Below are 21,358 nucleotides of genomic sequence, written 5' to 3'. Positions count from 1 at the left end.
CCCTGTACTCCTAGGCGCCTCCCACGATGCTCCGCTTCTTGGGCTCATCGGACAAAATATTGGTGTCAAGTTGAAGGGAATAAAAAAAGACGGTGTGATACAAGGGGGTTTGTCGGAGTAGGTTGTGGTTGTGGGGTGATTGAAGTAGAGGACCGATACGCTCTTCGACGGCTCAGGCGGCCATGGACAAGCACTCGTCAAGTAGTGAGCCCAGCTGGTCTCGATCTTGTGTGGTGCCGCCTTCCCAGCCCAGATCCGTCTCGTCGACGTCCATCTCTTCAGGGAACGGGTTCGGTTTCGGCAGTTTGTCCGGACTCTCGACCACTTCTTGCACCCGATCTTGCTTGTCCGTCTCCAATTCGTCCTCCAGATAACCGCCCATGACCTGGTCCACGATCAGAGGCATATGACTGAGGACACCTCCGCCTAGCTCTAATGACAACCGCAAGTCCCGGACACCCAGGGGCTTCCGAAGGCTTGCCTCCTTCGCTTCAACCGGAAGCAAGCCCGTGGCGCTGTCTTTGACGATCTCCCCACGGGTGAAAGCGAGTTCTTCAAGTTCGAGCTGCTGCCGATATTTCCGCATCATCATCCCGTTGATAGTGCCGGAGGGACCGTTGGACCTCGTGCGGGAGAACACAACCGAAAGGACTTCCTTCACGAACGTCTCCGTGGCGATGGCCATGAACTCGGCGCAGGGGAAACCAGCACCACCGACGACCGATTCTTCGTAGCATATGGGGACCATACGGGCGTGGATTGACTCTGCGTCCGGGAACTCGCCCGTCTCCGACCCCAGCGGTTGGGCATATCGTTTTCGAATCTCCAATTCCCAGTCTGTGGTAAACCGACACGGTAAGCCCCATTCGCTCCAGAGAATGCGACAGTCCATCGCGGAGACCTACTTGTTTTGTTCAGACCGCCTGCACTGGCGGGGACCTGGCTCGGCAGCTTGATCTGTTTCGCCAGGTGATATTCCTCCAACTCGTTGGGGGTGAGTTCGTTGGGGTCACGCTAGGCAGGGCAGTTAGGTACCAGGATCATGCTGGAATCATCCGAAAAATTATGACATACCTCGGGGATCGCCTTGATTCGACGTCGGTCCCGGGGAGGCAGTTGCATCACCTCGGTCTTGAGCCGTTGTTCGGCCGCATCGCCTGATGTCGGCTTGGATACCACAGACGGCTTGTCGTTTGCCGACACCCAACTGGCCACGCCATGGTCCGGAAGGTCTCTGGTGAGGTTTCCGATGATCGCGCAGACGAAATTGTTGTGGAGATGTTCAGTCTTTTGGTCGGCGCATATTATGTGATCGACGCGCGACGACAGTTCGCTCTGGTTCAATTGCCCTGTGGTGCGACGGTGAGGGGTCAGATATCAACGACCTGCACGAGCGAGGAGAGGACGAGGGCTTACCCAGGAGAAAGAGGGCGGTGGCCTCCTTGTACTCGGCCCAGTTGTCGCCGATAGCGGCTTTCAGGTCAGTGTAGATCGGCTCGAGATCCAGCCGCGGCACAGAAATCAGCGCCTTGGTGGACTTTTGGGAGGGAGCCGCGGGAGCGGCGCCTTTTGCAGAGATAGCGGTCGAAGTCGAGTCCGTCCGACTCAGGGCGGCGGGATCGATCTGCATGGTGTGCGAGAGTCGCAGAGGCGCGACGGGGGCTGCGCGAAGCCGTGGGAGGGGAGAACTAGGCGCTCATGAGGTGGAGAAATGAGGCGGAGGACATGCCAGAAAAGGACCGAGAGGCGGCGGAGGAAGGGTAGATCGCGATGGCATACGCGGATTGATGGAATGGCGAAGGGGGAGGGCGGTGGTTGATGGAGGCAGCGAAGGGAGGAAAAGGTGAAGGTGAAATTCTGGGGTTTGGCTGATGCATTGGGATCTTCCCCGCTTGACTAATGCCCGTATACTCTTCTACTACTACGAACGACCGCCCATCCTCTATTGCAATGTCATGGAAGGAATAATATAATAATATAATAATAGAAAATACCCCGTCTAGGCAGACGCATCTAATCATTTATTATCGGCTCTCTCTAGTACTCCAGCTTCACGGCGTCCTCGTCCAACACCCCGAACAACCGCCCAATCTCCCCCATAATCTCCTCGATCTCCTTCGACAACTGCCCCGTCACAAGAACTGCCGCCTGTCAGCTGCTGCAAGTTTCCCCAAGATCCGTGGACACATCCAGCACCTACCGTACGCGTACAGCAACGCATAGTCCTCGTCCGTCGACAGACGCGACGCCTCCAGGTCCTTGCGATACCGAAACAGTCGCGCCAGAAGTCGATCGCGAGCATGCTCAATACTCGGAAGCGCATCGATCAGGGGGTATTCGAGCTTCATGGACGACGCCATGACTGCAGGCGGTGTTAGCGAGCTCCGTCTCTCCCGGCCAAATGCAACCCCATGATCCACTTACCCGATAGCAGATGGCTGATCCGCGAAGACAATTGCCGCCGTTCCTGCACCGTATACCGCAGGATAGCAAGCTCGCCTTCCGAGGCAGTCATGTTCTTGACCAACTCCAGGTTGATCGCGAAAAAGGCGTCCACCATACTCCGTGTGCGGCGAAGGATATTGCCATACGCCGCATCGGCAAATGCGCCCGTCAGCTCGAACTCAGACCGCGCCGATGCCTGCAGTCCTTCCAGACGCGACAGGAACCGCTCAATCTCCAGCTTCTCCCGCGGCGACATGAATCCCGGTGGTTCGGTCGTGTTCACCATCGTCGACAACGGACCCCCTTTCCAGGTCACGCTCATCCGGAGCCACAACAGACTCAGGCCGTCTTTGAGCCTCTTGCGCGCACTGATCGGCCAGATCAGGCGGGTGATGATAATGCCCCAGATACAGCCCGCCAGGACAGCCGCCACACGGTGGAGGGCGATCTCAGTAATAATGGGATGCTCTCCTCCCTCATCCTCATCATGGTGTCCCTCCTTCTGCGTAAGCGAGTAGGCGTATAGCACGGAAAGGTTGTACGTGAGCATAATGAAGCGCCCCATGGGGCCTTGCCGTCTCACGATGATGATATACGACGTCCACGTTGCCATGACCCACCCCAGGAAGGCCAGGGCAAACACGTTTCCATCCGTCACATACCACGAGATTATAGCGCACACAGCCCCTAAACAGGTACCGAGGAATCGCGCATAACCAGTAGTATTGGAGGCCCCGATCGTCATCGAACACACAAGCATATAGGACAACAAGCCCCATTCACCCCTCCAGTGCGAGTAAAATGGCCTCGTCGACGTAAGAAACGATGGCAGCGCAAACAAGGCGGCCCCCGTACCGACTTTGATGGCGAATTTGGTGTCCTCCCGCCGGAACACTTCCAGAGACTTCCAGAGCCGATACGTAAGTTTCCCTTTGGGAGGGTTGTTCAGAGGAGTCGAAGGTGGAGACACATCCTTTGGTCCAGGGGGGCTGGATATGGCCAGCTGCGGGTTGAGATTGCCTGGCACAGGATCCTGTTCAGCCAACGGCGCTTCTGTATATCAGTGAGCGTCAGTTATTACGCCACATTAAGCCGTCTCGTCTACGTACCAGTGCCATCATCCACCGGGGGGGACTTTCCCAAGCGCCAGATCTTCAGCCATTCCCACGATCTCCCGTTGGGACGCTCTTCTGACTCAAGCTGCAGTTCATCGAGAATTGCAAGCAGCTGTTTCAGCTGCTCCCCAAACTCGAGCAGTGAGAAACTGAAATGACCGCAGCTGGCCGACACTTCTTCCAGATCCGCTTCAACCTCCATCGTTTGCACCTTCATGACTTCTTTCTGTCGGTAGATCGTCTTCAGCGCCTCCTCGCGGGATTCGCGATAGAGGTCAAGAGCCCGGTCCAGGCTGGCCCGGAACCGACTATTAACGGCCACTTTGTAATCAGGGCCTGGTTTGAAAGGGACCTCCTTGAAAATCTCCTTCAAGGTGAAGGCGAGCGATCGCTACAGACAGTCAATCAACGGGTTGGCACAAACGAAATCGGCAATCTCACCATGGACGGTCCTAGATGGCTAATGAACAGCGCAAAAATATCAGCCGGAAGAAGAAGAACATGGTCTGGGTCAAACTCCGTAGTATCTGGCGCAGGACCAGAACTGGGCCGTTCCCTATCAGCAGCGGAAACAGAGACCTCCTCTTCCTCCGCCTCTTCCTCGGGACATTCGTCAATCGGCTCCAGGAAGGCCCGTTCTTCGTGTACGGACCACGGGCTGCCCATGGGCTCAGGACTGCTCCCATTGACCCCGTCCCCGGGGCCGATGGACTGGGCGGGGCTTGCGGGATTGGTCTGCTTTAGAAGCTGAAATTGGAGCAGGGCTGCACTGCGCAAGCCTCCCATGTTATGCGTGATGTCCTGTACCCAGCGCACGAGCGTCTTCTCTAGCCGGTACTCCCTCTCGGTACCGACGACGAAGTGTTCTAGCTTCGCCTCCTTGACGAGGTTGTCCAGCAACCCATACGCCTTCTTGTGGCGTGCGGCGGCGACGATGTACTCCTGCGCCTGCAGCTCCTCCTCCGAGCCGCTCAGGAAGCTCTCCGTGATTAACGCCAGCATGACCGCCAGGCTATCGGTCACCGTTGTGAGATTGGCGCGAAGCTTCTTCCGCGCAGAGATCGGGAAGATGGAAAAAGATACCGCCATGGCGACCGCGACCCCCAGCACGACCATTTTCAAGACTTGGGAGATTTTAGCAAAAGATAAGTCGCCGACCTGCACTTTACCCTCTTTCGTCAGGACGGTGATGGTCGAAAGCGAGGCGAGGGAGCAGGCAACATTCACAAGCGGGTCACCGAGTCGCTGTTTCGTCCATCCGATGAATCCCAGACCCCCTCCACAGAAGACAATCAAGACGACCGCATGGCCGAGCGGAAGCAGGTGAAGCGTATCCTGGAAGAACATGGAGACACACATGCTGGTGACGGAGATGAAGGCTGCGTAAAGAAAGGCCAGACAGGCACAGATCGAGGCCTTGTACATGCTTCCCTGCGATCTCGCCGGGTGGAAATACACCGTGACGGTAGCCATGATGTGCTTGCCATCCTGATTGCCCAGGAACGCCGCGAGAGGCGGCGCGAACGTCCCCATAGACCCAAGCAGATACGCCAGGCTGCATTTCAAAACTCCGATGCCTTGCTCCGACGTGACGAACTCGCGTGTCCAGAGCCCTATGTCAACGGCTTTTTGGCGCACCCGGCGCGGGAGACTGTCGCGATGGGCAGGAATCTCCCCCGAGAGGAGCCCGCGGCGCTCTTCCTGATCGTGGCCATTTGAGGCGGAATATGGATTTCGTAGGCTGACCAGTCCTTTCAGGCGCTGACCGGTTGTTGGGAGAACAAAAGTCGCCTGTCGCAGCTACACGGGGAGATTTCGAATTAGCCGGACAAAATGCGCACGAGGAAATCGAGGGAAGAGGGAAGATACCTTCTTGGGACGCAAAAAGCGGCGAGAACTGGTCGATGAGTCCCCCGATAGAGACATATTCTCAGCTCATAGCTTTAGATCTACCCCCGGGCGAGTTGAAGACTCCATGATTTGGTCAACTGCATCGCGGTCGCGCAGCGTGTGTTGGCGGCGGTTCGACCGCCTGACGTGAGTGGAGGCGCCGGGATGTTTACTGCCACGCGCGAGAGGGCTTGTCACCACGCGCCATCCAGCGTCGGTTCTATGCGTCTATACTCCGTAGCAACTACAACCATCACGATATGCATTGACTCGGGATTGCGCTCTATTTCAGTCCCTCCACCTTCCACACCTTCACCGCTGCATCCGCTCCCGCAGAGGCAATCTTCGTGCCGCCTGCAATCCACGCCACGCCATTCACGCCCTCCTTGTGAGCATTCGACACCTTGAGCCAATCTCCCTGGTTCGTCAAGCTCCACACAAAGACGTTGGTATCCAACGCTCCACTGGCAATGTGGACGTTGTCCTCGTTCCAGGCAATGGAAGTAATCCGGGCCGAATGCGCCGTCCACCGATCCGTGACCACGCTGCCATCCGCGACCTTGTGGATCAGCACGCGGCCACGGGAGTCACCAACAGCGAGCATGGAACCATCCGGTGAGAAAGAAAGGGCGGACACCGGGTTGCTCGATGGCATAAAGTCCACCTTCGGCGACAGGCTGGTCCCGGTAATATCGCAGATCTGGACAGTCGAGTCCTCGCCTCCGATGGCGGCGAGTCCGCCGTGGGCGGCCACCGCGGTGACAGGGAACTTCGGCTTGAACTCGCCAGCTTTCTGTCCGTCCTTGTAGACCTCAACGCTCTCGGTGGTGCCCACCACCACGGTGGCGTCTCCAGCAGCAACGCCCTTAGGCTGTCCAGACAGCTTGGAGGAGGTCCCCGCGTACGTCTTGGCTCCGATGTCCACGGCTCGAATGGTGTCGTCCCAGGCGACACTGTAGATTCTGCCGTTTCCTTCCTTGGTGGGCGTCAAGCCGGCAATGTATGCCGAATGACTGTCCCCGTCTATCTCCTCCGCCGCTCCCGTGGGAACGTCCCAGCTGCACACTCTGCCATCGAAGCTACCCGTCCACAAAGTCTCCTCTCCGCTGCCAGAGCTGTGCCGTGCCAGAGATGTGATGTTGTTCTGGTGGCCCTGCACCACCTGACGAGGCTCGGGGGTGCCTTCGACAAGGTAGTTGAGGTCACCGCTGAGTGACAAACTGATAAGGAGGTTGTCGCTTCTTGCAGGAGGCCAGACCACTCCAACCTGCTGATCGCGGACATTCGTGCTGCCCTCTCCGCCGATGTGCCAGGTCTGCGACGCCTTGCCGGCTTCGACATCCCAGATCTTGACCGTCCGGTCCGCGCTGGCAGTGACGAACTTCCGCGAATCCTTCGCCCACGAAACCGCGAAAATGCTGCCCTTGTGCTCGCCCTCCCCGATCTGGCCCTTGGTCTCTCCCGTCTTGCCGTCGTAGAGCCAGATCTTGCGGTCCGCACCCACACTGGCCAACGTCGACCCGTCCGGACTGAACGCAACCCCATAGATGTAGTTGGTATGCTTGTCGCGGATACCCGTGTTGAACTTGAAGGGTGCGCCATGGTAGAAGACGATGTTCTTGTCGTCGCCGGCAGCGGCAGCGCGCAGGGGGCGCTGCTGCCTGATGGACACGGTGTTGATCTGCTGTGTGTGACCGTAGATTTCTCCAACCGTGTTTCCACTGTCCCACGTGATGCAATGGCCGTAGCGTTGCTTTCCGTTTCCGACAGCGATGATGCGCTGCGAGTCCCCATCCCACGCCAGGTCGTTGATCCTGCCGTTGATGATGCTATACTCGCCCTTTGTGATTCCTTCACCGACGCAGTCCCAGACACGGACTAGACCGGTAACGTCACCGCTCGCGACGTAGAATCCAGAGGGAGAGAAGCGGGCGACGGTGGTTTGCGCCTTGTGTTCGATGTACTGTCTAGCGACTGCGGGGTCATCGATGGAACGGATGAAGATGGATTTGTTGGTCTGGTTGACGTTAGCGGAAGACAAATCGACATTTCTACCAACTTTAACCCAGGAAAAGCCTAGAGCATACCGCATAGGCCAGCCGTTCACCCTTGGAGTCGGAAGACAGCTGGGTAGGCTGACCCCTCGTGGTGGAGGGGCTGGCGGCCCAAATGGAATCTACCCCGTTTAGCCGGATGCCTTTCGTCAGGGGGAGAGGAGGAGGTTACCGTTGACAATTGACATGACTGAACCAGCAGACACAATCAGCAGGGAGGAAAGAGCTGAAACAGGGGAGGCGGGAGGAAGAGGAAGAAGCGGGAGGGTGTGGTGTTTATTTAACAGCGGAGGGATTGACGTATCGGTGGGGACAGCGGGAGTCGCTCTGTCTTTGGCCCTGATCTATAAATATCCAGCATCGAGACGGACAGCACATGATAGAGTATGGAGTACCCAAGAAAGTGGTCGATTCTATCTGAATTGCGCTCAATAAATTACATGTCCAATTCCCCGTCCTCCCAAAGGTGGTTCACGATAATAGTACATAACCCCATAGATGCCTCCTGCAAACTTCAGGAACAGGCTTAGAAGAAAGAACAAAAAGAAACAAGAGCGTCGAGTCCGGTCCTGCCTGCATGATCAACTTGATATCGAGTGAATCTCGTCCCGTGGAGTCTAGAAAAAGTGGCTGCCTCCATCCGCGCGCGCCTTCATCTCGGCGGCCAGAATCTCCGGGTGCTTGTGGACACTGGGCATAAGACCCAAACCGATAGCCCGTCGGATAGCCTTTGCGATTTTCCGTTGGTTGACAGGTCGCAGGCCAGTGGCGCTTCTATGCTTGATACGGCCCATGGGGGTGATGTATTCGGACATGATCGAGAAATTCTGCGACAGACGGCATGGTTAGTAGGGTGATCGGCCGCCCAAGGTTCTCCCACTTGTCCATACCTTGTACAAGTCCAGCGGGTTCATGTTCAAGGAATCGAAAGCGTCCGTCGACGGACTGTACCGCTTCCTCCACTTCTTCATTTCGGCCGGACTCAGATCATGCGGAGCGTAGATATCACCCGCCTTCCAGTCACGAGTCTGGAACTTTTCGAGAACACGGCTTTCCCCCTGAGCCTTCTGATCCTGGAGGAATTTTTGGCGGTTCTGTATCCGACGGCGGCCGAACGTTTTGGGGACTGTTTCGTTTGCGACAGTCAGCGCCTCTCCGACCAATGTTTCCACTTCGACACAATCCTTGTCGAGTTCTATCCCCACAGACAAAAGGAGTGTTACATACCCCGGTTATGTGCGGCATTGCGAGGGACGACGAAAGGCTTGGGAGCCGGAGCCGGAGCAGAGGTGGAATTCCACCGACAGGCGGCCAGCGATCCCATGATCGTGGGCGAGCCGAAGCTCCGCAGAGGAGACCAAGATAAGAGGTGAAGCGCCATGGTGAGAGAGATCCGGCTTCGCTCGGGGCTGGGGCGAAGGTTGGCGAAGAGCAGCTGGAGAGGAAAGAGAGCGAGCGGGAGTGGAGCGCATTCGCGATGGATTTCTTCGGCGCGCCAAGAGCCGCATCTCTCCCGCCGCCAACTTCTTCCCTTCTCTCCCTCCGACTGCTGCCTCATGTCTCCCTAGTCATTGGCACGCCTCCCCATACTATTTTCCCTTTCAGACGGCCATATCGTCTGTCTGCCCCCATGCAGTCCCATCTCACCAGGAGGGTCTTCCGGGCCATCCTCAACAACGAACCGCTCTCCTCCCATTGTCGCAGTCGTTTGCTGCATACGCTCCGGACTCATCGAACTCGGAATCTGATCCTCCCCGGTGCCTACCATGCCCAGCGGCGCAGCTTTTTTGCATTCACCATGGCCCCTCCCTCCGCACCCCCAGCGCCAACGATACAGTCGGAAATCGGATTGAAGCCCATGCGGGATTTGATGAGGGCCTTGAAGTACAAAAGCAGGGGACCCGCCCATGGCGTGCTGGCCAAAGCCTTCCAGGATTTTTTTGTCGCTCGAGCGGATACTCCCGGCGTCATCACGGGCTTCCAGGCCCGTATGCTGGTCGTGACCTGGAAGCATTTGCGGGCTCAGGAGGAGGAGCTAGAACCCGAGGATTGGCAACGGGTTTTCTCAACGGAGAACTTGGAGAACGTGTTATACGTCCTGTCGGAAGCCAAGTGTTTGCCGGAGTCACGCGAAGTGGTCCAGAAAGTCGCCCGGTTCGCGTTCTTGGAGCTCTGTGCGGATCATGGATTTGGCCCAAACCATATTGGCCGCCAGGCCCTCTTGGCCTATATTAACATCCAAGCTCTTCAGGGCAATCCCGAGGAGGCTCGACATGTCGTCGAGAAATTTTGGAATAGATTGCACAAGACTAGCCCCTCCCCTTGGCTCACCGTCATGAAGGGATTCGCTCTGAACAATGACCGACGCCAGCTACGCCGGACCGCTGAGAGGCTGGAAGACCACGGTATCCAGTTTGACTCGACTTCCCACGGACAGTTGGTCAATATTCTGATCAGCCAGGATCTGCTGCAGGCGTTCCAGTCAATCTACGAATGCCCGTTGTCCAAAGGCCAACAGCCGACCCTGGCTACGAAGGAAGCTGCCATCAAGTACGCAATTCTAAAGTCTGAAACGGCTTGGGCCGAACCTATCTTCCAGTCTCTCGCGCAGGCGTCCATCACAGAGACTTTGGAGACTGTACTGCTCTGGCACGCTGCCCATGGAGCAAACGCATCCGCGTTGTCCGAAAAGCTCCAAGGGCTCATTGCTGAGACTCCCGAACTTAACGAGTCTCTCAGCATCGCATGTGTAAACAACCTCATCGAATACGCCAACTGCATCAAAAACCCTCAACTTGCAGCTGATTCCTCGGCGCTGGCCACCGAGTGGGGTCTCGAGCCCGATATGCAAACTCACCAGCTACGGCTCGATTCGTACATACAAGCGGGAGATATTGACCAGACGCTCCGATGTGTGGAAGAGCTCTACGATGTCAACATCATGACCTTCGAAAATCTGCCATTGATGAACAAGCTTATCAAGATGCTCGCTCTGTCAGGACAGGACGATGCCATTTTCGACCGCGTCTCCTCTTTTCTCGATCCAGTATTTGAGAATAACGTGCGTCTCGAAGCCGAAACCCTTGCGGCCCTGACGCACATGCTTCTCTACCGACACGACTGGGAAGGCGCCTCCGAGCTTCTTCGCCCGCGGCTTGCTTCGTATGATGATGAAGAGCGGACTAAAATCCGGGATGCGCTCACAGGGTTCATCACCGACAACACCCAGGACAGCGGAGATGCCTGGGAAGCTTACGGGCTTTTGCAACTAGCCTTCCCGGAGACTGGCGTGAGCATGCGAACGGAGATCATGACTTCGTTCTTCAAGCGGGATAGAAGTGACCTGGCGTTCCTGGTGTTCGGACACATGCGTCAGGCCGAAGACTTCGCCCGACGGCCGAAGCCGGATACCTACGCCCGTTGTTTCCAAGGCCTTGCCCGCACACAGGACGCGCAAAATGTCGAAACGGTCCACAACATGCTCAAGCTAGACGTCGAAGTGGACCTCAACACGCGGCTGCTGAACGGGCTCATGCTGGCCTACGCGGTCTGTGACATGCCCGAGAAGAGCATGGAGGTCTTCCGCGACATTCTCCAGTCTGAGGAAGGCCCGTCGCACAAGACGATCTCGATCTTCTTCAAGCTCTGCGAGAAGCACCACAACGGCGTCCAGGAGGCAATGAAGATGATGAGCAAGGTCAAGCTTTTGGAAATCACTGTTGACCGCCGCCTGTACATGGCGTATGTGGAGGCGCTTGCTGCGCAGTGCGAATTCGATCTTGCTACTGAAGCCCTGGATCAGATGCACAGCGAGATCGGACTCATGCCAAATCGGAACTCGTAAGTTCCCTTCGTCTGAGCACCTTCTCCCCTATGTTTGCTAATCAAGTGTAGGATTGGCCTTCTATACAACGCCATTCCCTATCAATACTGGAAGGATGAAGTCGAAAAATGGGCAAAGGCCAATTATCCGGAACTGTGGGTTCAACTGGAAGAGATCGAACGCACCGAACACGAAGAAGGCCAAAAGTTCAATCTGAACGTGCCGGAAATTACTATTTAATTCTCTCAACTTTGTATATAACATATTCCTGTACCATTTCGTGTCCTTCTGTTGACCAAAATGACCGTTCCCTTACTCAAAAGTATCCTCGCCCTTGCTTTATACGACCTTTTGGGAGTCAGTGAAGCTGAAAATCGACTTCAATGTCTTAAAGCGTCCTGCGGGATCTTCAAACATCACATAGTGGTGGCGCTCGGTGGCCCACGTATTCCATGTGTAGGATAAGATTGCCGGTGATTAGTGTACGCATGCTTATTACTTCCATGTTGGCTTCCTTGGTGGTTAGATTTACAGACTCATATATTGCACGCTGCTGTATATAATGAACCGGCTGGTTTTGTTATAATGACACACCTTCCTATGACGCATTCGTCCATATTCTCAAAGACCTCTAGGGCGAAGGCCATATCGCAACTCTGTGGCATAGACCGCCATGTGGCCAGCGCCCATTGACACCCCAAAACTGCTGAAGTGGCCCAGTCCTACCGTCACTAACACATTGCCAGCGGAGCAGTGCAAGTCGCGCTCTCCTTCACACCTGACTGTGCTATTCCCTGAGTTATAATATTCCTATTACCATTATAAAAAGCTCTGCCAGACAAGAAGCGGGAAACGCACTATACCGTAATGCTTAAAGTCATTTGGGGGTGCGACGTACATGTTCTATACCAACGGTCAATAGTAAGCAGCATGCTTCAAGAGTTGGGTAGGAGAATAAGACGAACAGGCACGCCATCCCCGGCACTATTCCCCCTTAACATCGTCCCATTCTGCCGGGCTCCAAATGCAGCAAATGCTTCATTGCCGATTGGAAACACAGCAAGCGCAGTACTTTTTTATCTTCTTTCCTGGGAAATTCGGCGCCAGCACAATATATGAAAGATAGGTGAGAGATCCTCCGAGGGAATGACCTGTCGATTCAAGCATCGAACTTCTGTGAGGACATCATCGTGCACAGAAGACCAGGACTTATATATGCCGTTCATGGTGATTGCATTTGGAGGAAAGTTCACCGCGGATAGATTGGGAGTTCCGGCTTGGTATCGACATCGGGCGAGGAGGTTCTGGGCTGATATATCGACTTAGTTTGAGGAACATTTAGTTTCCTCTAAAAATTAACGGCTGATTGATCCTCGCATGGTCATCGCTATAGTCTTCTGTTTACTCGAGGACCCCACAAAGTCTTGGGTGTCGGATACGGAAGAACTAACGGGCTTAGTTATGGTAACATCGAACCCTCTATCGGAACAGCCAGCATAGGCTGCAGATGCGAGCAGTGCGGATCTGTGAAGTTCACTCCAAGTACTATGGTCTATATCTGATGTTAGGGGTTTCCAGGCTGTTGGGTATACATCGTAGCAAACCTGGAGTGGCTCGGCCTATTCAGGCCGACGCAAACGCCGAAGTTAGAAGCAGCATTGTCCATATACTTGTTAAACCCATAGTGGCTGTATTGTTGGGATACGATACAGATGAGTGGGTCAATTCGTTAGTCTTGGGAATTGTAGGCATTGTCATGATGGCGTTTAGCTAGCGTCATGTTCACCTGGTGCTCGGATATACAAGGCTGAATTAGTGTAAGGCATATCTCTGGATAAGATATTATTAAGTCTATTTTCATCTGCTGATCAAGTTTGACAGTTCTCCATGCGCAGACACAGCAGGTAGAAGGTAAGTTCTGCTCTCAAAAAGCAACCATAGACTATGTGGCTATCTGTGTGACATTTCATAATCCTCCCATTTCTCAGCTGTTGTGGTTCATAGTAGCAAACATGCCTCGCCAATAAAAAGGCCTATTTGCCCACCACTGATACATAACCTTCAACATTCCTACATCATTCTCTCAATAACCCGTATCCTCTTCTGCCTCACCTTAATCCCATCCTCTATCACGACCCAAGGAGCTTCGCACCTATTTCGATCCTGCCATGCCAACCCTCTCCGGAATCTACACCTCCTCCTCCGGCCAAGTCCTAGGCATCAATGACCAAGACGAGCTGATAGTCCTCCCTAGCGGCCACGAGCCTGCCAGTCTACGCACCGACGCCGAGTTTTGGCTCTGTCGCGGCGATGGAGTAAGTGACGATGCAGACAGCAACCCACACGTTCAGACTAACGAAGCTTCACGTGGCACCAGTCAGCAGGCAAGTTCGGCGACCCATCCAAGGTCCGTGGGACATTTGCATCCCCTCCCTTTAAACTCCTCTGACGACTGGATCTCTTCAGGTGAGACTGCGTAGCCAGGGGGAAGAGTATCATATTTGGGTCGAGACACGCGGATTCAGCGACGGCAGTAACGAGGTAAGAAGCGCCCCTCAACAAGGACCGTTACGGCTGACCGGGAACATAGTATGGGCTGGTGGTCATACCGCCCGGACAGGAGTATAGCAATCGGTTCCTGGCCGTCAACAAGCGAGGCGAGTTGGAGATCCTGGACAGCTGGACGGATGAAGCGAAGTTCCGGTGCGTTGAGTGAAGCAGCCGAGTGGTTACAGATATGCATGCTGCGTTCTGGACTTTCTTTAAGCTTGGTTCTATATGCAGGACACGTAACTGATCCTCCATGCATAACTCCGTTATCCCACTGTAATAGTTCGTCGGGCACACTCTGGGCTACTGTCCGTCTTGATAGGGTGCTATAGTAGACAGATAGTGACTTGACACTCTCTGTTTAATTTCGTAAGATGATTCGAGGGCTCAACAGTATCTCTGAATATTTCTGTCGGCAATATTTGATAGTGGAAGTGTCGATCTCTGCGCATTTGCGTTCTACAGTCTGACCCTGCATGCATACTTCCACCATAATTACCCGCGATCTATGATAGGAGACACACCGACATTTTTACAGTTGGCATTGGTAGGAGATCAATGATATAAAACGTAAAACGTTCCGGTCTGCCTGTCTGTCGTGCATGAAACCGGATGTGACACCCAGGAACAGCTGCACTGGGATCCATATCCGCAAACATATAATGCAACATGACGACTTCAAGGGGCATAACACCACAACCCGAGTAAAATTATAGAAGATCGCCATCAAAGGCCGAGAAATAGATCTTTCACTGACTAAGTGAACTTACGCTCAGACCATTATCCACATCGCATCTACAGTACTATCAAACTAGTACCTGGCCGGTACCTGGTACACCGCCATCGTCAGTTAGAGACCACCATCGCATATCATCCCATAAATCCACCCATCTACCAGGAAGGATCTTCAGCCAGAAGCATGATCCACAAGCCAGGGCAAAACACAGATGAATCTCAAGGGTGGCATACACACCGAACATGTTGACGTCACGTTTCCGGAAATGTCACATAAGAGCTCAACGTCCGCAGCACCACCGCAACAGTCTCTCGCAATCCAATCACTCATGCATAATCCCCCGTGTTCTCCCGCCAGAACGACACCACCACTGACCCCATGGCCTACGTCCCATTCGCGCCGGGCGCGCCACGCCCGAAGAAGGTGATCTCGCTCAGCTTCTACCGCACGGGGTCCCTCTCGCTGAAGACGGCCCTCACAACCCTGGGATACCAGAACGTCTTCCACGTGATGGACATGGCCGACTCGCTCGACAAATGGGCGGGGCTCGACGCTGCCGTTAACGATAATATCGCCTGTATCCCGTCCTACACAGGGCGCACCTGGACACGGCGCGAACTAGACACCTACTTCGGCGCCTGCGAGGCCATCACCGACATCCCGCAGCTGATGGAGCCGCTGCTGCGCGAGTACCCCGAGGCGCGGGTGATCCTCGTGCACCGCGACTTCGACGCCTGGGTCAAGAGCTTTGAGGAGACCCTCCTGCACCCGTCGTCCGGCGGCTTCCTGGCCTGGCTGTCCGGGACGCTGCTCGAGCCGCTGCTGGGCCTGCGCGTCAGCCAGATCAACTGGAACCTGCATATGGGCCTGCTGGGGGTGTGTGACCTGCGCTTGGCCCGTGACCGGGCCGTCCTGCGTGCGGCCTACCGCCGCCATTACGATGCGGTGCGGCGCTTGGTGCCGCCGGAGCGGTTGCTGGAGATCGATCTAAAGGACCTGCGGTGGGAGCCGCTGTGCGAGTTTCTGGGGAAGGAGGTGCCGGATGTGCCGTTTCCGCGGCTGAATGAGTCCCGTGTGTTTCAGGCTTGGTTCCGCAATTTTCATCGGTATACCCTCAAGGCGGGCCTGTTGAAGCTTCTGGTCCCGGTTGTCGGGGTGGTCAGTGTGGCCATCCTTGGTTTGTGGGTGATGCGCATGAGAGGGTCGATATGATTTGCATGTAATGGATGGGAAAATACAATATGGCATCAGTCAGTCGTGTGAGACTGTAAGTGGACGCACGCTACTAAGAGGCACGCACGATACGAAGTATATAGGACGGGAACCCTATATAGAAGCTCAACCCTCCAGCACCTCCCACAACTACATAATCCCACAACCATGCGGAAGGATGAATTGGTTTCGCCAGGGGACTTGTCGCTCGTAGGCTTCTTCCTTCATTGCCTCTTATGAACTGCACATGTTCTATGCAACTAGCGCAAAAAGCCAAACAATTTATTATGCTAATTACTCGTGACTTTTCTGTATCCCATGCCTATGGACATCCCTCATTAATAGTCGTAACACTGCCTATAGCAGTAAACATCACCACATCTATCTAGGTCGTTCATGCCTTCGATTGAGAAAGACGCTTGGTCATACTGTAGTCACAGTCAGCAACTGAATCGCACCCCAAAGTAGAAGGCTACTCACAAGTCAAAGAAAGAGAACTGGCTAGGGCTGCTACCATACTCGTACACAAACCGACTGGCCAGGTAGCTGCCAAAGATTGCCCGTAGATAGTTCTCGGGAACCTATGCACCGTTAGCGAAGTATTGATGGATCGTGGCGTTCCTACTTACCCGCTGGAGAATCGTGTCGAGGCCAATCTTGTCCAACAGAAGCTTGGGAAGAGCATCATTGAGGACGGACCGGCGCAATTCGCGGTTATCCCACAGCTCCGTCTCTTGAAGCTCTTCGTCGAGCTTGGTGATGGCCACGCTGAGACGGTCACTCAGCACGCTGCGGAGCACACCGGTCTGCTCGTGTTCCCGCCAGATGGCCTCGAACTCGAGAGTCGCGTTCTGTTTGATGACCTCCTGTACCTGCTTAACATACTCGTTGTAGAACTCCGGCGCACTGCCGTCCTCCCGGATGCACATGTTCTCCACGAACTCCTTGTCGTCGAAGGAGAGCGACGCCAACACTTCCAAGGAAGACGAGGTCACACCACCCTTGTTGGCCGAAGCATCCTTGAATAAGATACACCCCGCCCGCTCAAGACGGAGCTTGCTATCTTGGGTGATGAACAGGTTGGCACCCTCGACGATGTATGGGATGATGGATTTGCCATCCTTGATCAGCTTGCCGACAGTGGAGAGATCGATCGATTCCGGTCGTCCACCACAAGGAACGAACGTGTCATACGACTGGTCCCGGCGGAGATGGAAAGTATTGCGGAAGATCATCCCGTTGTGAACCAGCTCGCCATTTGGCAGCTTGACATTGCTCTCGTCCACCAGGACACGGTACCCCTGCGGGGAAAGCTTGGACAGGTTGAATTCGGAGATGGTCACCCGCTTCTTGGCAAGCCGAACGAGTTCCTCGTGGTTGAGTCCCTGAGGGTCGACAATGACACCAGACCCGTCCACGATAGCCGTGTATTTTTCATTGGCGAGAAGGATCTCGTTAGATCCCAGATCACCATCCGGCCCGCCCGTCTGCAGCTTGCGGATGGTGGAGGGATCGAGTTTCAGCTTGCGGTAGATACCGAGCACGTACTGACGAACCGACAAGGTGGTCATGCCGTACGTATCGTGAGGGATACCGCCCAGCTTGGGGCTCTTGCCGGTGAAGAAGGACTTCCACCAAGGCGCACCTCTGTTGCGAGCATGCTCCGTCGCCCAGTCAACCAGTTCAGCGGTGTTCTCATCAGGTCCCATGAACAGGATCTCATCCTTGCCGTGCAGATCGACAATGGGATCCTTGATACCCGGACTAGCCGGGGGAAGCAAGAGGTCAAGGATACTGTCGATGTACTTCTCAAAGGCGACACGAGCCTTGTCCTGGTGGTCCACGTCAAGCAAGATCACACCCTTGGCACCACCTTCGGGGATATCCTTGTTCTTGCGCTGCTGCGTGTTCGCAAGGTTGTAGTTCTCATCGAACAAGGACCGCGCGTTGATGCTGTACGCTTCCTTGTTTCTGCTCTTCACGATTCGGATACCGCCACGGGCGATGTCGCGGAAGCGGAGGTGGAATCCACGGAACTCCGAGCTAATAACGAGGAACATTCCATAGAGCCGCTGAGGGTACTCATGTTCCGGGAGGAACTCAGGGTTGAGCCGGAAACTGAGACCCACCTTGGTTGGGGTGAAGAAGTTGGTCTTCAGGATCGAGGCGTTGAACACGCGGAAGGCGCTCATGACCATCTCGTCATGCTCATTGGCAGTGGTGCTCGAGATGAGCTGCTTCAAGCGGTGTCCATCCAAGACCTCATCCACCTGCAGACGAAGGTAACTCAACGTGGGCAGGAAGTCATCCTCGGCCGGACCGGCAGTCTGCACATAGTGGGTGTTGGCGAAGTCCAGGTAGAGCTTGTGGATCAGCTCCGGGTACTTGTTGACGATCTCAGAGATGTAGTCGGAAGTGAAGGTTTCAGTGCGCAGACGCTTCTTGATCTTCGCCAGCAATTCAGCGTGGACGCTGTTGTTGGAATCCAGAAGGTCCGTCAAGGAGGTGTACTCCGAGCCCAGGCGGTTGAGGAACTGCTGAACGAACACCCAAGCACAGTGGGCATAGATCGTTTCCTGCAAGCTGAGACGACCACTGGCAAAGTGGTGCTGGAACCGGTTCTGGGGGATACAGTACAGCAACGAGACCTCCTTGATGATCTGGTGGATCGCCGCCTCGATGGGCGGATACTTGGAAGCAATCTCGGCATCAGCCAGAGGACGCAGGTAGAGCGAGATAACGGTGATGCCGTTGGAGAAGTTCTCCAGGTACTTCCGCGAGCTGGTCAAGCGATAGTAGTGGTACAGATCGGAGAGAGCGCTGAAAAGACCCATGGCGGATCCCTGGCGGTAAGCGATAACGAGTCTCTTTTCACGGCTCTTCTCAATCTCGAACATCTCGATGACAGGGCCGGAACGGTTGACGGCATTGGTGATGATCTCCTGGTAGACTGCCTTGGTGTTGGCCGTCGCCTTTTGCAGGAAACGCTTCTCACCGATGATGTCAATGTTGGTCTCGTTAGGACCAGGGTTGGGATTGGCAAACTGGCACTTGTAGACGAAGTAACAGCGCAGCTGCTGACCATCATCACCAGGAATCGAGGTGGGAGAACGGAAGGTCTCCACGCGATAGCTGTTCTGGGGAGTGGAGTTGTTGATGTACTTCCGGTCAATTCGCTGCTCGTAGCGGGGACCGTCCACCGAGGCGACACCGGGCTTGCTGGTATCAATGTAGACGGCGTGGTCCTCAGCTTCCTTGTCCAGACGAATCTCGAGCTTCTTGTCATCCCGAGCATAAGCCGCAACCTTGGCGGCGTAGAGGGACAGGATCTGAGTGACAATGGCGTCAACCGATTCGGTCTGGAAGTAGGTATCGTCGATGCCGAGCTGGTTGTAGAACCACTCGGTCTCCCCGACGACGAATTCACTGGGGAGGAAACCCTTGGTCTCCAGCTGGTCCATGACTGGGAGTGGTCAGTAGGTGAAGGAATCAATGCATAGACGTAGCGGGCTGTCCTACCTTGTTCCATCTGCTTTTCTTTGCCCTCAAACTTGGCGGCCACATAGCCGGGATCTTCTTCAGACAGGATGCGATGCTGACCGCCACCGGGGATGCCCAGGTGAGTGGGCTGGGGGGACGGCTGACGCACGTTGGGGCCGGTTACATTGTCGAAATGTTTGTTGTGAGGGTGTCTCTGGAAGCCGATGGGGGTGCCTGTCCCGGAGGAGGCGCCCTCATTGCTCCCAAACAACTTGGGGCCTGGACGGACAGGCAAGACATTGTTGCCATTGACCTGACCGTCCGGTCGTGGGGATGAAGAGGCGGGGGACACCATGATGTGGAGGTGGGGGGAGAAGGAAAGCGGAGGCGGATTCAGAGGGGTAAAGACCGAGAGAGGTAGAGACGGAGAAAGAGAGAGAAGTCTTTTATAGCAGAGGCGTCAGTCATTAGCGAAGGACGAGCGGTTCTGCGGGAAGCATGTGGCGTTGGACCCAAAGATAGGACGGGGATTGAGTTTTGGGGGCAATCAGGACAGGCGAACAAGGGGGAGATAAGATAAAGAGAGTCGAGGGTGGTGGCGCATGAGAGAGGGGAGAAGTCTAGAGGAGAGGAGAGGAGAGGGGAGGAGAAGTGTAGAGAGAGAGAGAGAGCTTACCGCTCATGCACTGTTATCTAAACTTGATACTGCAATGACGACAGCCAGAGGAAGGTCGCTTAGTCACGGCCATGCACCGACACCGGTAGGAGAACAGTAAAGAGGAATCGAATACTCCGAAGAATCGTGAATAATCGAATAATAAAATCGAGTAACAGCAATGACACATTCCCAGACAGGGCTTTATATAGTTTTACATCACCAACCCCAAGCAGCCGGTGCTATGCGATCGGCCAGGAACGGGCACCGGTCCGGGGCAGCAACGATTCGAGACTGCGCTGATCCACCGCCATCCCGGTCACGGTGGATCAGGATTCTTTATTAAAGAAACCGACTCCTCCTACGCAGGACTATTGTACGTGTGCACGTTTGGCTGTGAGAAGACAATGTTATAGATTCTTTTTACTTTTCTATCTACTCCGTACCTCTCCTTCTACTCGATCTGTCCATCTTCGATGTACTGCGTAGTAAATCCGGGAGGGATGGGCTGCCCAATCCGGTTAGTGCCCTGAGGCAAAAAGGGAAAAAATACCGCAGGGAACCACCGTGATTGGCCAGCGCTAATTTTGGAACTGAAAATGTCTTTTTCTTCAGGAAAAAACTGCCTCCAGAGGGAGAATCTTGCCAATATCTCGACCAGCATTACGACTAGACATACCTTACTATACCTGGGTATTGATACTATAAATATTATATATACAACTACCGACCAGGTCGCTCAGCTGATGGCAAACAAGTAAGAATAGACCGATCAGGTGTCAATGAGTCAGCTGACACAGCCATCCCCCGACTCCACTTAGTAGGGCTGTAGGTTTCGAATGCGCATTTTGGTGTGTCATCGTGGCTAGTGACCTGCAAATCATCGCCGCCAGAGCCCGCATGCCATGAGAGACCGCAGGTTTCTCCTGCGTAATGAGGGATTAGAAAATGCCTCAAATTTCGTAACGGGTACCGGCGTTGACAGTCGGAGTATGCAGCGGACCAACAGATCACCCCTGCCGGAGATGATTCTCAGGTGGTGTCGATGCCATAGTATATGTACTCCGGAGACTGCAGTCCCTCTCAGACTCTATACTGCGTATGCTCTCGTCTCCGGGGTAGCATCGATATCCAGAATACAGCACAGAACCATCGCGAAGGTTCCTAGCAGAAATTTCATACTGCGGGGTTAGTCAATCCCAACACCACGATCCGTACCTGGATCAGCCCCTACCTCTTAGTGACTTGCGGGGTGATACCCGCCCTAGTCCCCCGCCATCCTAGCCTTCCCATCACGCAAAGACAGCAGGAAAGTAAAAAATCACGCACTCGCAACCCCAATCCTCTCTCCCCATGGGACAAGCTCGCCGACACGGATATCCACCCGACAAATCTTCA

General features: G+C 54.8%; 6 protein-coding genes across 6 annotated transcripts; 3 read left to right on the top strand and 3 right to left on the bottom strand.

Annotated features, from left to right (window-relative positions):
- Window positions 1–172: 172 nt before the first annotated feature.
- On the bottom strand, window positions 173–7,692 carry BDV59DRAFT_191469 (WD40 repeat-like protein; the record flags this gene model as incomplete). The annotated part of the gene is made up of 11 exons (XM_073691904.1): window positions 173–837; window positions 906–1,014; window positions 1,075–1,349; window positions 1,417–1,662; window positions 2,201–2,362; window positions 2,425–3,498; window positions 3,555–3,951; window positions 4,002–5,360; window positions 5,761–7,467; window positions 7,538–7,647; window positions 7,677–7,692. 11 exons carry the CDS (start codon window positions 7,690–7,692, stop codon window positions 173–175), a joined length of 6,120 nt encoding a protein of 2,039 aa, XP_073551052.1.
- Window positions 7,693–7,896: 204 nt separating this feature from the next.
- Window positions 7,897–8,939, bottom strand: BDV59DRAFT_132366 (mitochondrial 37S ribosomal protein bS18m). The gene is made up of 3 exons (XM_073686989.1): window positions 8,732–8,939; window positions 8,395–8,630; window positions 7,897–8,331 (listed from the first exon to the last, which is right to left on the bottom strand). The coding sequence occupies exons 1-3, from the start codon at window positions 8,883–8,885 to the stop codon at window positions 8,122–8,124; spliced, it is 600 nt and encodes a 199-aa protein (XP_073551051.1). The 5' UTR covers window positions 8,886–8,939; the 3' UTR covers window positions 7,897–8,121.
- Window positions 8,940–9,035: 96 nt separating this feature from the next.
- On the top strand, window positions 9,036–11,706 carry BDV59DRAFT_172545 (putative mitochondrial respiratory complex I chaperone (Cia84)). Its single transcript, XM_073688726.1, has 2 exons — window positions 9,036–11,344; window positions 11,399–11,706. The coding sequence occupies exons 1-2, from the start codon at window positions 9,135–9,137 to the stop codon at window positions 11,565–11,567; spliced, it is 2,379 nt and encodes a 792-aa protein (XP_073551050.1). The 5' UTR covers window positions 9,036–9,134; the 3' UTR covers window positions 11,568–11,706.
- A 1,789-nt stretch (window positions 11,707–13,495) lies between these two features.
- On the top strand, window positions 13,496–14,043 carry BDV59DRAFT_199488 (uncharacterized protein; the record flags this gene model as incomplete). Its single annotated transcript, XM_073693376.1, has 4 exons — window positions 13,496–13,642; window positions 13,705–13,734; window positions 13,794–13,868; window positions 13,918–14,043. 4 exons carry the CDS (start codon window positions 13,496–13,498, stop codon window positions 14,041–14,043), a joined length of 378 nt encoding a protein of 125 aa, XP_073551049.1.
- A 948-nt stretch (window positions 14,044–14,991) lies between these two features.
- On the top strand, window positions 14,992–15,825 carry BDV59DRAFT_199487 (sulfotransferase family protein; the record flags this gene model as incomplete). The annotated part of the gene is made up of 1 exon (XM_073693375.1): window positions 14,992–15,825. The coding sequence occupies one exon, from the start codon at window positions 14,992–14,994 to the stop codon at window positions 15,823–15,825; it is 834 nt and encodes a 277-aa protein (XP_073551048.1).
- Window positions 15,826–15,852: 27 nt separating this feature from the next.
- Window positions 15,853–20,122, bottom strand: BDV59DRAFT_172538 (glutamate dehydrogenase (NAD(+))). Its single transcript, XM_073688725.1, has 4 exons — window positions 19,345–20,122; window positions 16,455–19,288; window positions 16,306–16,406; window positions 15,853–16,253 (listed from the first exon to the last, which is right to left on the bottom strand). The coding sequence occupies exons 1-4, from the start codon at window positions 19,658–19,660 to the stop codon at window positions 16,220–16,222; spliced, it is 3,285 nt and encodes a 1,094-aa protein (XP_073551047.1). The 5' UTR covers window positions 19,661–20,122; the 3' UTR covers window positions 15,853–16,219.
- Window positions 20,123–21,358: the final 1,236 nt, after the last annotated feature.

This window comes from Aspergillus ambiguus (assembly GCF_047715705.1).
Source record: "Aspergillus ambiguus strain CBS 117.58 unplaced genomic scaffold BDV59scaffold_5, whole genome shotgun sequence".
In the NCBI taxonomy this organism is placed as follows: domain Eukaryota; kingdom Fungi; phylum Ascomycota; class Eurotiomycetes; order Eurotiales; family Aspergillaceae; genus Aspergillus; species Aspergillus ambiguus.
The sequence above is the reverse complement of the archived record's forward strand: the minus strand, read 5'-3'. Positions and strand labels throughout refer to the sequence as shown.